At 39.0% G+C, this 13,667-nt stretch overlaps 1 protein-coding gene across 4 annotated transcripts; it reads left to right on the top strand.

Moving 5' to 3' along the window:
* The first annotated feature begins 343 nt into the window (after positions 1–343).
* Positions 344–12,984, top strand: LOC126262635 (putative lipoyltransferase 2, mitochondrial). Of its 4 annotated transcripts, none has more exons than XM_049959394.1 (2): positions 344–713; positions 9,823–12,984. In XM_049959394.1, the coding sequence occupies exon 2, from the start codon at positions 9,841–9,843 to the stop codon at positions 10,543–10,545; it is 705 nt and encodes a 234-aa protein (XP_049815351.1). In that variant the 5' UTR covers positions 344–713; positions 9,823–9,840; the 3' UTR covers positions 10,546–12,984. The 4 variants fall into 4 exon arrangements, with proteins under 4 accessions (XP_049815351.1, XP_049815352.1, XP_049815350.1 ...); XM_049959395.1 differs by lacking the exon at positions 344–713 and adding an exon at positions 838–1,029; XM_049959393.1 differs by lacking the exon at positions 344–713 and adding an exon at positions 1,593–1,787.
* The last annotated feature ends 683 nt before the right edge of the window (positions 12,985–13,667 follow it).

The following is a 13,667-nucleotide window of genomic DNA, read 5'->3' as shown; positions in this document are numbered from 1 at the left end:
CATGAAAATGTATCAGCTAAAATTGCAGAAATGACGTTTATATTCCTCGCTTGTCACAAATACTTAACTTTTATTTCCAAATGTGCCGCGATTTCAGAGGGTGGGATTAGGCAGGAACCTAAGAGTACAGCATAAACTGGATTTGCTGTGAGTTTTAAACAGGCAAAACCAAAGCGAGAATACTAGGCACGTGTAACACAGTATACTAATTTAAACCTGCACGCGGGTGTAACAGCGATTTTCGATTGGCCTCCAGTCCTGACATTTCATTGGTCGCTTTTAGCGCTATTACGGTGTGGTGGGGACATTGGCAGGCCCTTTTTATTCTATGTTCCTTGGCCAGGCCTACAGGGAGCAGAATAACTGTACTCTGTAGATAATATCTACATAGATAATAGATATACACCGTGCGTTCGTGCGTATTAGTTTACAACAGCCGTTCATGGGTCATGCGCGTTAAGATGTATGGACAATAGCATGCACAACAGGCAGTGCCAAAGGCGACTCCACGTTTACTTTCTTTTTTAACTTTTGAGTGGTGTGTTATTTATTTGTGGCTGACGATATGAACTACAGGAATAAAATTATTAATAGCTCTGTTGATTCTGTATTGACAATGAAGAAATTAAATTTTAAATGAGCAGAAATAGACAGACGTAGATTAATTTTGCAGAGACTTGGAATTCATCGAAAAAATACTTTTCACTTAAAGTGTCAGTACCAAATAATAGGTTTCTAACCTTGTGGTATCAAATTAAAGAACACTTTTTGAGTTCTACACACCTCTTTGAACACCACTTAATCCACATATTACTTGTTTCCTTTGTGAAATTTGTGTAGTTGCTGGTAAATGGGATGGTTCCACTGCGGTTTTGGCGCAGCTGTACGTGATATTTATGCATCAGGGGCACCCACAGCGTGTCTAGTTCACTTTAATTATCAAAAAATTAGTCAGTGGAACTATGCAAATGAAAGTACCGGCGCATCGTTGTATTGTTTTCCTGAATGGGCAAATAAGAGATTGTACAGGTGATAACATTTTGCTCAAGATAACGGATGTGCAGGTTTCCAGCTACCCCTAATGTTAAAAATTTTACTTGCGATGTTCTCCGTACATGCTAATTTATATCAATATTTTATGTAAGAACCTGGGTATTGTTTTATTAGTAATGCTGAAATGCACTTTCATAGATAAGAGGTTTCAGAAACATAGCCTGCAAAGATGTTACCATGATCACAGTTAGTAATAGGCTATAGTTTTTTTTATATAGATTTGGGCCAAGTGCTGATTCCCATCGTTAACTTATATAGACTGCTGATATTTTATTTGTCTGGAATCCTTAAACTACCCTATTACCTTCAACAGCTGTGGTTTCATTTAAAAGTAGGCTAGTGTATCCCCTTTTAAACTTCATGATAAGTTCATACTTTGCATGAGGGAGAAAATAAACATTTCAACTAAGAAAATATTTTTCAGGCTGTAATATCTACTAAAGGCTGCTGGCTTACTTCAACTTCCTACTGAACACATGGTGGAATTGCTGCACTAGTATAAATATTTGTGTAAAGAAAAAGTGTGAATCAGTATTTAGGTATGCTCACAATATTGGCAACAACAATTTGTGACATTACCTGACTGCATCATCCAGCAGCAACAATGGGTGACAAAGTGTGAATCAGACAGAATAATGTATCAGTCTAATATGAGCACCTGAAGCTGGCAGAGTGCTGCCAAAGTGCATCATTGCAAGCTATTATTGATTGTAAACAGCAACTGAGGAGAATATGTATGTTGTTTTGTAAAGTTATATAATGTTTATCTATTACTGTCTAAACATTTTCCTTGTTGCTTTCAAAAAAGATTGTGATTACACATTGGGAGAACTAAGAAATTAGTGGAAGCTCCTTACAGCATGACGCGGAGCAGAGGTAAATTCTGTGTGAAGTATGGCTACAGTTGTCAACTTTATGCGGAAAGATTAAAAGCTGGCACAGCACTGGCAAATTCACAAATCATAAATGTTTTGTGTAACTAGTTGCAGTCACTTAAAAATGACTGATGGATGTGAAGATCTGTATCAGAGCAGATTAATGTTATTGCCACGAGGATACTTACTTCCATTGTTACAACAATTCATCCTATAGTTAGATTTGTGTTACTCGAAGGTTGGTTGAGGATTAAGGAGGTAAATAAAAGTTGGGTATAACAGATGAACCTGCATGAAGTTGAACACTAGAAAGAGAATAGAATATGAAGGGTAAAATCACTATGACACCAGTGTTTATTCTGACCAAAAATTTCTGCAACTCTGTGGCATCCAGAGAGGAGAGAAACGTCTTTTAGTGTTGTGTTCCAACGACCAAGCTGATGTAATAGGCTGTTCCAGAGTTCACAAATTTTGCATAAGTTTTATTGATGACTAATTTGATCTCTCAGGTCTTCTCAGCATGATTGGTTAATGGTGTGCTTTTGGGTGTTCAGCCAAAAGCCTACCGTTAATGACTGACTTCTTCACAAAGAATCACCCAGTATTTAAAGTAATAATATCATGTATCTAGATGTAACAAATGTGGAGGAATGAAATAGATCAATTCCATGACCTCAGTTGTAGATAAAGTGAATGTAGATACTTTTGCGACACATACTGGAACTTTCTATAAATTGAAAAATTCCTAATTGAGTATTTATTTTGTACATTTGCTTCATTCATGTATATTGAAGCAAAAAAGGGAGACAGGTATCATTTTTCTAAGCAAATGAGTCAAATGCTTTTTGGAAACTGCAAAATACTGCATCTACATAACTACCTTGATCCAAAGCTTTCAATATTTCATGTGAGAAAAGTGCAAGTTGGATTCCACATGATGGATATTTCTGGAATCCATTGATGGATATTTCTGTAATCCTTGCTGGTTGCCACGTTGGAGGTCAATCTGTTCAAGATACCTCTTTTTGTTTGAGTTCAGAATATGTTTTAAGATCCTACAACAATCCAGTGTCACAGACATTGGACAATGGTTTTGTGGATCACTTCTACTATCCTTCATACAAATGGGTCTGACCTGTACTTTCTTCCAACTACTGGGCATGGTTTTTGTTCGAGGTGTGCAATAGATTATAGTTGAAAAGAAGGGGGGGGGGGCTAACTTGACCACAAATTTAATCTGATAAGGATTCCACCGTGCTCTGGATCTATGTTTAACTATTTCAGCTGTTTCTCAACACCACTGAGACCAATACTTTTTTCACTCATCTTTTCAGTTGTATGAGGATTAAATCAGGACAGTTCTCCTGGTTTTTCCTTCGTAAAGAAACATGAAAACACAGTTAAGTATTTGAGCTTTTGTTGTGCCACCCTCAATTTCAGTTTCTGTCTCATCTTTGAGTGACTTGACACTAACTTTGGATGTAGAGGAATGTTCAGTACGAGTCATCGGCTTTGACCATTGACATAGGAAATGTGCAACAAACATCGTAAACAATATGGTGACTATAAAGTGGTGTTATTGGTGTTTTTTCAAATGGGCTAAGGTACAGATCAAGTCAGTCACCACAACCGTGTTTTTTTTTAGTATCACGTTCATTGGTTTAAAACTGTGAATATGTGCACCAAAAGGTGACGTGACAGCAGCCATTAACAATATGTCACTGGCCAAAGCCAGCGACTTGTGTCAAACATTCCTCTTGACCCCTAACTTTCATGCCACTAATCTTCAGGTTTATGTATGACCAGAATTTCTGTTGTTTTTGTGAAAGATCAATTGACAGTGTTCAACTATGGTAGTCACTGAAGGCTTAACGCATTGCTCTCTTGACAGCCAATGTCTCAGAATCTCTTTATCTATAGTCCTATGCTGTGTTTTGCATCTATTTTGTAGTAATCGTGTTTATTTACTGGGTACATATCTATACAGTGCGTGGCCAGCTATTTCTTTAAACTTTAGCTATAGTTCCTCTACATGCTCCTATCCTGTACTAAAAGTTTCTATTTCCTCAATGAGATATGACACTAGGCTACTGCTTTTTTATCTAGTTTACTGAACTCTCATATCTTTCTATGTGTTTTAGTTGCCCTTTGTACTTTGGTAATTATTGCCACGACCACTTCATTGTTCCTGGTACCAATTTTGATGTGGACATCTGCAGGTCTGTTCGTTGCCATTGGATCTACAATACAACGTACTTCTTATTAACTTATAAAAATAAGCAAAACAATGTAGATGACTCTGAGACAAGTAATTTAATAAGACACATGGGACTGCAAATGTTGGGAAATACCCCAAAGAGAATGACAAATGATGAACGTGTGATGTCACCAGATGACGTACCTTGCTGCACGTGCAGTGACTGGACTTGGTCATCCTACCCTTGCCAGTCATGGTCACTGCTACAAGTCACTCTTCTAGATTACTCTGTTTTCACTCTTGCATTATCTGATGTGGTGTGGTAGTACTTGTAGTGGTGGTTATAAAGGACTATGATGAACTGGTTTACATTTAATGAGCTTGCAGACATGCATCTCTATTATAAAGCTGTTAATTCCACTGCACTTGCAGCGAGACATATTTATGCAGAATGTTTTCCATAGCATGATTTATCTTCTCATGTGTCATTTGCTTCTGTGGATTGTCGAATCCATAAAACAAGGACACTGTATACGGAAACACTGAAGGCAAAAAATATATTGAGGGCAATAACACAGTGATCAGACATGTTGTGTTCTGAAATAAAGGTTACAGAATCTGACATATGAAATTATTTCAACTTTGTTGTATTTGTTTTGTAGGTTTACTGTGAACGCTTATAAAGTATGTTTTGTAAATACATACAATAGCTTAAAACTTTTTTTGTTTCGAATGTTTAAACATAAATGTCATCACAACTTTTCCACTGATACTGTATTTCAAGATTTTCCCGTCACACGTGGATGTTTATCGTTATCTTCAACCTTCCAATATCTTGGAGGTGTGGTAATTTTGGGCCTCATCCATGTGTAAGAAACCAAATTGAGGTAGCTGCTTTGGCACTAGTACATCGGATGCTGAAAGAAGTACACATCAAGTCGTGGTGCAGTTGGATGTTTCGCAGTCAACAGTATGGCATGTGTGGGATGGAAAAGGCCTGAAAGCTTACCACAAAGCTGAAGTTCACAAGCTGGATGGAAGGCCTTGCACAGAATTTTGTGAACTGTTTCATGCATGGCAAAAGGATACTAACTTTACTTCCATGGTTATGTTTACTGACAAAGCAACATTTAATGAAGGAATCTTTAACATCAAAAATAACATTTATTGGTCCAGTGCTAATCCACATCAAATGGACAAGCATGGACGCCAGGACAAATTTAAGATTAATGTATGGGCGGGTATTTTAGGCAACCAAATAATAGGACTGTTCATTTCCCTGATAATGAAAATGGCCATAATTGCTCAGTCTTTTTAAGGAATGATCTACCAGAGCCACTTGAAGATGTTCCTCCAGAAGTAAGCAACCTGTGGCTATAGCAGGATAGAGCTCCACCACATTATGCCATTGCAACAAGAAAGCACTTAAATCAGGTGTATCCAGATAGGTGGATAGGGCGCGATGGACCAATTTGCTGGCCAGCAAGATCCCAGGATTTAAACCCACTAGATTTTTTTGTTTTGTGGTCATACGAAAGAGTTGGTTGTAGCACCTCAGTAGAGTCCCAAATGGACCTGACAGCCTGCATAGTCATTGCCAATGTGGTAACCCCAAATACAGTGGGTATTTTTGAACATGTGCATGAAGGAATGATTGAGCGATGTAGTGCTTGCATTCAAGCAAATGATGGAAATTTTGAATACCTTTTGTAAATATGATCAGTTGTAAATGTTGAAATTACAGAACAATTGTCCTTGCTGTAGCCAAGCAAAAGCCATTCTTATTTTGTGTTTCTTTCCTTTTGTCCCTTCCTTTTTTGTTTACAGACATTATTGTGTAAAGAAAACAGGTCATTTATTGGTAACGACACAAATCGGAAACTTATATTTGTTTTACAGTACGTTGCAATAAACCAGCGAAGACTGTGTGACTGGCAAATAAAAAAAATAAATGTTACCTCAATGTACACACATAATTGTCATAATGCAGTGAGAAAAATATTGCCTGCCAGACACAAGACTCGAACCCCAAGCCCCATGCACTAAAGTCATGCACATAGGCCAGGAGCCGCACCAAAATGAACACTCTACTTGACTGGTAAAATAAGGTATGCAACTGCTGTTTGTGCCATAAGGTATGTCATCTGGCAAAGTCACATGCTCAACATTTGTCTTCCACTTTTGGAGATTTCCTGACATTTGTGGCCCGTGTGTCTTACGTTGAATTACTTATCTTGGTGTCATGTTCATCACTTTGGAGGTATTCAAACATTAATAAGAATCACCCTGTATTTCCATCATGAGTAGGGTTCTGAAGTATCTGTTCCAAGTATTTTTCATAGAAAGCATTTAATAAAATTTCACAGGATGCCTTGTCATGCCCACCACTAACAAAACTAATTTTCTCAATTGATTGATGAATGATTAAAGCCTACACCAATGATTACAGTATGCTTGAGGGACCTACTTAGAAGCACACTTGGTTTTCTGTAAAGTTTTTGGTTGCAACAGGAAGTGAGACTGGTGGTTGATAGAAGGATCCAGTTACAATTTTATGGCCACCGCTGATACCCAGTCTTGAACAAACGATCTCACATGCAGCTTCTATTTCTATGGTGGTAGATTTCTGTGTCTTACCTATTGCGACAAATATATTGCCTCCATTTTTCATTAGCCTATCCTTTCGACATACACTTAAATTTTCCCCAAAAATTCCACAGCTACCAGCTTTAGGTTTTAAACAGCTTTATGTGCCTAGTGAGCTTTGCTACTTTTCAGGAGCACCTCAAACTCTTGGAATTTTGTTGTGAATACTTTGGCAGTTAACTACTGAGATTTTAATACTGTTGCCTGCGGGAGAGGGGCATTCCTTCGGGTCTTACACTCATAATCCTGTGTTTCCTACAGCTTTCATTATCTGACCGTATGGAGAGTAGCGTACTCCTTGCGTCCACCCCACACTCACAGTTACCTAGGCAACAGTCCCTGATGTGTAGTGCACACCCGAACCATTTAGGAGGATCCTACAGTTCTCAACCATATGGTGCAAGTCTTGGGAGTCGCAGCCTAGCTTTTCACAGAACATCCAAAGTCTCTGGTTCAATCCTTCCACTTGACTTGGAATCAGGGGGCCACTATCAGTTCTGGGACAATGCTGTAAATTGTAAGCTTTATTGAAACTCGGTGCGCAAGACTGGTGTTCTCAGGCTTATCTGCTAGTCACTGGAATGATCCAACCATGACCTTGGAGTGCAAACAACAGGCATTACTTGTTCCAATGTGTGTCACAGTCTGCAGTTGATTGCCTTCTGTTCTTTCAACGCCGGCCTCGGTGGCCGTGCGGTTCTAGGCGCTACAGTCCGGAGCCGTGCTGCTGCTACGGTCGCAGGTTCGAATCCTGCCTCGGGCATGGGTGTGTGTGATGTCCTTAGGTTAGTTAGGTTTAAGTAGTTCTAAGTTCTAGGGGACTGATGACCACAGCAGTTGAGTCCCATAGTGCTCAGAGCCATTTGAACCATTTTTTTGTTCTTTCAACAGCTGCTGAAATAGCCTCTTCAGCATTTTGACTGAGGCCTCCAGGCATACACACTGGGTGCAACTGGTGTTGCTTTCTGTTCCTTGCTGCCATTTCTCTTAGGAATACCATTATTTGCTGTACATTTGAATGGCCGACGATTAATAGATTTTCTTGCTCTTGACCCAAGACAAAGCAGGTTTCCCAACAGGTGAAGTGAGTCCCACTGAGTTAGTTTCAGATCGGTATAACACCCTCAGTCCTCACAGTTTCTGTCCACCCTGTGGATGATGCTACTACTTGCATACCACACAGTCAAGTGGATGAGTAATGACAGATCCCACACTTCCTGCAAAGGAGACAGGATCCGCAGGAGAGGATAGTACACGAGGTACCTCTGGTAAATTGACTCCTGTAAGCTGTCCCAACATACCAGTTTGCAGCAGCTGCCAATCATTTGACAGTAGTAAGAGCAATTTCCAGCTGCTTACAAATTTCAGCTAACTCATCACATGTTCGAGCATGGCATTCAGTGAGCCTGCATTGTGGATGGTGCAGTGTTTTCCAGGACACTGGGAAACCGAGCGAGGTGGCGCAGTGGTTAGACACTGGACTCGCATTCGGGAGGACGACGGTTCAATCCCGCGTCCGGCCATCCTGATTTAGGTTTTCCGTGATTTCCCTAAATCGCTCCAGGCAAATGCCGGGATGGTTCCTTTCAAAAAGGGCACGGCCGACTTCCTTCCCCGTCCTTCCCTAACCCGATGAGACCGATGACCTCGCTGTCTGGTCTCCTTCCTCAAAACCAACCAACCAACCAACCAGGACACTGGGTAAATACCTTTAAATTAAGCCTGCAGATTATCTTTTAAACTGTTGAGTGAAAACTATTACTAACTACCTTTAAGAACTGAAACAATTAGTACACAAAATGAGATTTCCATTAAGACAACAGAAAAACGTGATAGAAATTTCTAGATTCCTAAAACTTTTTGAGTATGTAGTCGCCAAGAAACTCAAAAACAGCGTTAAGTTACAGTAAATGTAGATAATATACATGCCACTTGAAAGGGAAAAACAGATGTAACACAATACGTTAGTCATAATATGTCACAGTAACTATATCTAAATTGCTGATTTACTGCGAAATAGCATACCCATATGACAATGGTAACTTCTGAAAATTCTCAGAAATGCATGTTTATTTGCACAGATATACACGGAAATTCTGGGTGAACTATTCTGTGACAGTAACTGTAAATCACAAATGCTGATTTGCTATGAAATAAGTTATCCACAACACCTGTAACTTACAACAGTTTTCAAAAATATACTCTTGTAAGTGTCCAAAAATTCTCATAGATAAATCTGTTTCTCACATAATTATACAAAGACATTGGGGAACAATAGTATTTGAATGAGGATAGGCCTACTGTTGCCAAAATTTCTAAAGGAGCACAATTTAAGTTTATTCCTACAGTTGACGATAGTAGTACGATTTATCATGGCTCTCACAAATGTTCAGAATTTAATAATATTTCAGGATACACTAATACAATCAGTGAAAGATTATGCAGAAGCGATGCATACAGTAAAATATTAGAATCTAGAATGGTTACACTGATCCCATTCGACGTGCAAGTCGCCGAAGTGGCGTCAAATCGAAAGGCTTGCACCAGGCGAATGGTCTACCCACCGGGAAGCCCTTGTCACAACATTATTATTATTATTATTATTATTATTATTATTATTACTGATCCCATGGCACCCCCCTAAAAGCACAACCCATATTTTTATGGTATTTAAATTTATGCTATTCCTTCAGCTCAATTTGTAAGGAAACATTAATATCTTTGTTCTGAACTGAACTATGTCTGCAGTATAAAGTTTCTTTTGTCAACAGCCGAGGAACACTTGTACTTTGAATGTGTTCTTTTATGTAACAGAAAATGTAGAAAAACAATAGTTGTAAAACTTTCCACATATATGCACAAAGTATCTTTTATTGCCAGTGCTAAAAGTAGTTAAGTTATCTTAGATGTTATAAGCATTTTCTTGAAGCGCAATTTTGGGTTTGCCCCTTCTTAAACTAGTGTTATCCAATCATAACATTGTATGTTAAGTCTAATAACACTGTTCCATAAATGTGCTGATATTTATTTAATGATTATCTGTTGCTTCAGGCCATTGTTTGTTTTGGGATGATAACACCAGTGATAAGGGTACTTCAGGTGGGACCAATGACTTATGGTCGTGCCTGTCATCTACAGAGAATACTGGCAAAAGAACACATAAATGGCAATCCTCAGCTTGCTGGTACATTAATTCTTGTTGAACATCCACCAGTGTATACCATTGGCATCCGGAAGAGGGAGGAGTATGCTCAAGATCAGTCACGTCTCTGTGCACTGGGTGCAGAATTCCATGTAGTGGATCGTGGAGGCTTGGTTACATTTCATGGACCAGGTCAGATGGTAGCTTATCCTGTGCTTAATCTCCGCTTTTGGAAAGGAGGTTTACGATCATATGTGTCTAGGTTGGAGAATACTGTAATACACACAATCAGTAATGGATTTGCACTACAAAATGTCGAAGCGAGGCCTGCACCATACACTGGCGTCTGGCTTGGTAATGCGAAAATTTGTGCTATTGGGGTACGAGCAAGTCGTCAAGTTACAACACATGGACTAGCACTCAATTGCTGTGTAGATTTGGACTGGTTTAAGCACATTATTCCTTGTGGACTTGAAGGCTGTGAAGTAACCTCATTATCTCAACAGTTAAAACGAAAAGTTGAGATTGAGGAAGTGGTACCTTATTTCCTTACTGCTTTTGCTACTGTCTTTCAATGCCATCTTGCAGATTATCCTGCAGCAGAGAAACAGAAACTATATGGAGAAATGTGAAAGAACTGACCTTATGTTGTGAAACTCGTGCTTTGTATTTATAAAAATAAATGAGAAACGTGTTGTTCTCCCACCTGCTTGCTGAGGGAGGGGAATAATTCTTCATTGGTCTCCCCTGGGATGCAAAATATGTGATGGAGATCTAATGAATGATCTTGTCTGTTATGTAATGTGTGAGGTTTTTGCAACATTTATTTTCCATACAGTCAACTGTTTTGTTTTGATAGAATACATAAAGATTTATTTTGTAATCACTTGTGTACAAATTGTCTGAAAATGTAATTTCCTTGTATTATCAAGTTTCAAACATTAAGCAAGAAATGAGAAACCAATATGAGCATTATCTGTGATGAAATATCTGAAATAGAAGGAAAGAATACTACCTGATTCTTTAGCAACTTACTGAGATCTGAAGAAAGATGCACTCAGCATATACAATAACTGTTGAACACTGTGTAGGCTTATAAACAAGGTGCTAATGACAGTAAAACAGCTTGCATTTTTCTACATTTACTATTTTTCATTTTTGGTTGCAGTCTGCATCCTGTGATTTTTCAGGGCGTGTTTGTTATTTGGGCTTGGTTATTTGAATCTATACTTTTAGTCCATGGTTATTGCCAAATGCTCTCCAGCATCTTGTTCAGCTCCTAACCCCTGGTTTCAGGTTGTTTTTCCTGTGTTTCAGTACCCATACATTTTATTCTATTATTTAACAGAAGAGGTGCCTAGTATTGAGCCAGAGACAGAATAATGCTTAGCTTCTAGAAAAAAATATCCCTCAGAGTACTCCCTCTTTTGGATCGAAGGTACAAATGCTAGCAGTTTAGCTGTGGCATTCTAAATTTGCTATTTTAATGATTAATAAGTAGAAACACATTCTGTATTGAAACTTGAAACTTCCTGGCAGATTAAAACTATGTGCCAGCCCAAGACTCCAACTCGGGACCTTTGCCTTTCGCAGGCAAGGGCTCTACCATCTGAGCTACGCAGGCACAACTCGCGCCCCGTCCTCACAGCTTTACTTCCACCAGTCTCTTACCTTCCAAACATTCTGTATTCTCCATCAACTAATTATGTATATGAGGTGGCTACTCATCACATAGAAGAGGTGTTAAGCAGTAGACAGGCATGTAAAAGGATACGAACAAGTACATTTTTAGTTGTTCATGGTGTAATGAATAATCCATTATACAGGGTGTTTGAAAAAGAATGACCAGATTTTGGACAGTAATAATTACAAAACATGGTATGTGTCAGCAAGGAAATGTGTGTTGTTTGAATGGGCATGGCCTAGAGTTTCAGGAAATTGGCATTAGATGTCGGTCAGTGCATTGTCTCAGTTTGCAGTCAGTCAGAAGAAAGACGGTGTCCACTCAACAGAAGGTGTTTTGCTTGCTGCAATTTGCAAAGAGTGAGTCATTGATCTCAGTCCAGCTTGCTTTTTGTCAGCATTTTGGCATTAATCCACCTGCACCCATTGGTACAATTTGAAGAGACAGGATGCTTGTGCAACGGTAAGAATCCAAGTTGACCTTACATTTCTGATGACATGTAGGAAAAATTCTGCAAATGTTTGAGTGTAGTCCTCGAAAGTCTACTCGCCATGCAAGCAGAGAACTAGCAACACCTCATATGACTGTCTGGCGAGCGTTAAGGTGTCATTTGGTCTACAAACCATGCAGACTGCAATTAGTGCAAGATCCTCAGTTTGGTGCTAAAAGGAAATAGGTTGACTTCAACAGTGCTCTGCTAGAGGACATGTAGGATGATAAAGTTTCTGCCATGGTTAATTTTCAGTGATGAAGCAACATTTCGTGTTAGCGATAAAGTAAACTGACATAACATGCACATATGGGGACCCCAGAACCCTCGTGACATTATTGAACACAAAAGAGACTCACCTAAGATGAACTTTTTTTTTCCATTTCTCGTAAAAAATTGTACTGTTCTTTCTTTTTTGAGGAAAACACAATGACTGAAATGAGCTATCTTCAAACACTCCAGAATTGTCTTTTTCTGTAACTTCAGGAGGGTTCCGATGACTTCGTTTTCCAACTGGATGGCGCGCCATCGCACTGGCACAACAACATACATCAGTTTCTGAATGACACTCTGCTTTAGAGCTGGAAAGGGCACACACAACCATGAGACACTATCCTGCATTCTTGTTCTCCAAAATAGTCAATTTTTTCTTGTGGAGATATGTGAAGGAAAGTGTGTTCATTTCCCCTTTACCTCATGACATAGAAGAAGTAAAAGTAAATACATTGTGAAATGTTTATGATGAATTTAGCTATTGTCCAGATGTTGTTCATGCTGGTGGTGGTGGACGCAGGGCATTTGTAATAGCATAGCTCAAAACTTAAAGATTTTGTGAGTATTTTGTAATATAGCCCATGTTTGTAGTATGTTTTTATCAGTAAATATGGTGTTTTGAAATGTGGTCATTCTTTATGAAACACCCTTTATTTCTGGAATCTCTTCCACTGACATTACAGTCACATATCTTGTGACCATCCTCAAAGTGAGCCAAGAGACTGATGACTGTGCTTAGAGTGGCATTATATGCTCCACATGGTATACCACCAAGTATACCTTGCAGATGTGAGTAAATTTGATTGGCAAGTCATTTTATAAATTGTGGTAGTGGTTTTAATTCAGACAAGATATGGAATCCAACCTTTGCTAAAATTAAATTGCAGACAAGCTATCACAGTACTGTCATCGCTGAATCTACATCGGCTAAGGACTCAATGATTTGAGCATTTTCTGTACCTGCCACTGGGGGTGCTCAGTGCAAGTTACACCTCTTCGTCACTGATCAGTATCTGTGATTCCAACCATCAGGTGCATTGCTGCCAGGGTGGTGCATATATGGCACCATTTGGCCAGTCTGTAGGCTCACTCTGAGAATGGCCACAAGATATGTGGCTATGTCAGTGGAAGATATGGAATTTCAATTACTGCATTCCAGAAATATAATGAATCAGGATGCAAGCTAAGTTAGAGGGAGAGACTGAGACTGGAACTACTTTATCCAAAAGATTAACTAGTTATCATCCTTTATTGGATAACAGGTTTCTTTAAATTAGTGTGGCTCATACACTGATCAACCTGATCAT

Source organism: Schistocerca nitens, chromosome 6 (assembly GCF_023898315.1).
Source record: "Schistocerca nitens isolate TAMUIC-IGC-003100 chromosome 6, iqSchNite1.1, whole genome shotgun sequence".
Classification (NCBI taxonomy): Eukaryota; Metazoa; Arthropoda; class Insecta; order Orthoptera; family Acrididae; genus Schistocerca; species Schistocerca nitens.
The sequence above is the reverse complement of the archived record's forward strand: the minus strand, read 5'-3'. Positions and strand labels throughout refer to the sequence as shown.

Bases quoted from the DNA above. Each gene is read 5' to 3' on its own strand.
- LOC126262635 (XM_049959394.1), top strand. From the start codon at position 9,841: ATGATAACACCAGTGATAAGGGTACTTCAGGTGGGACCAATGACTTAT.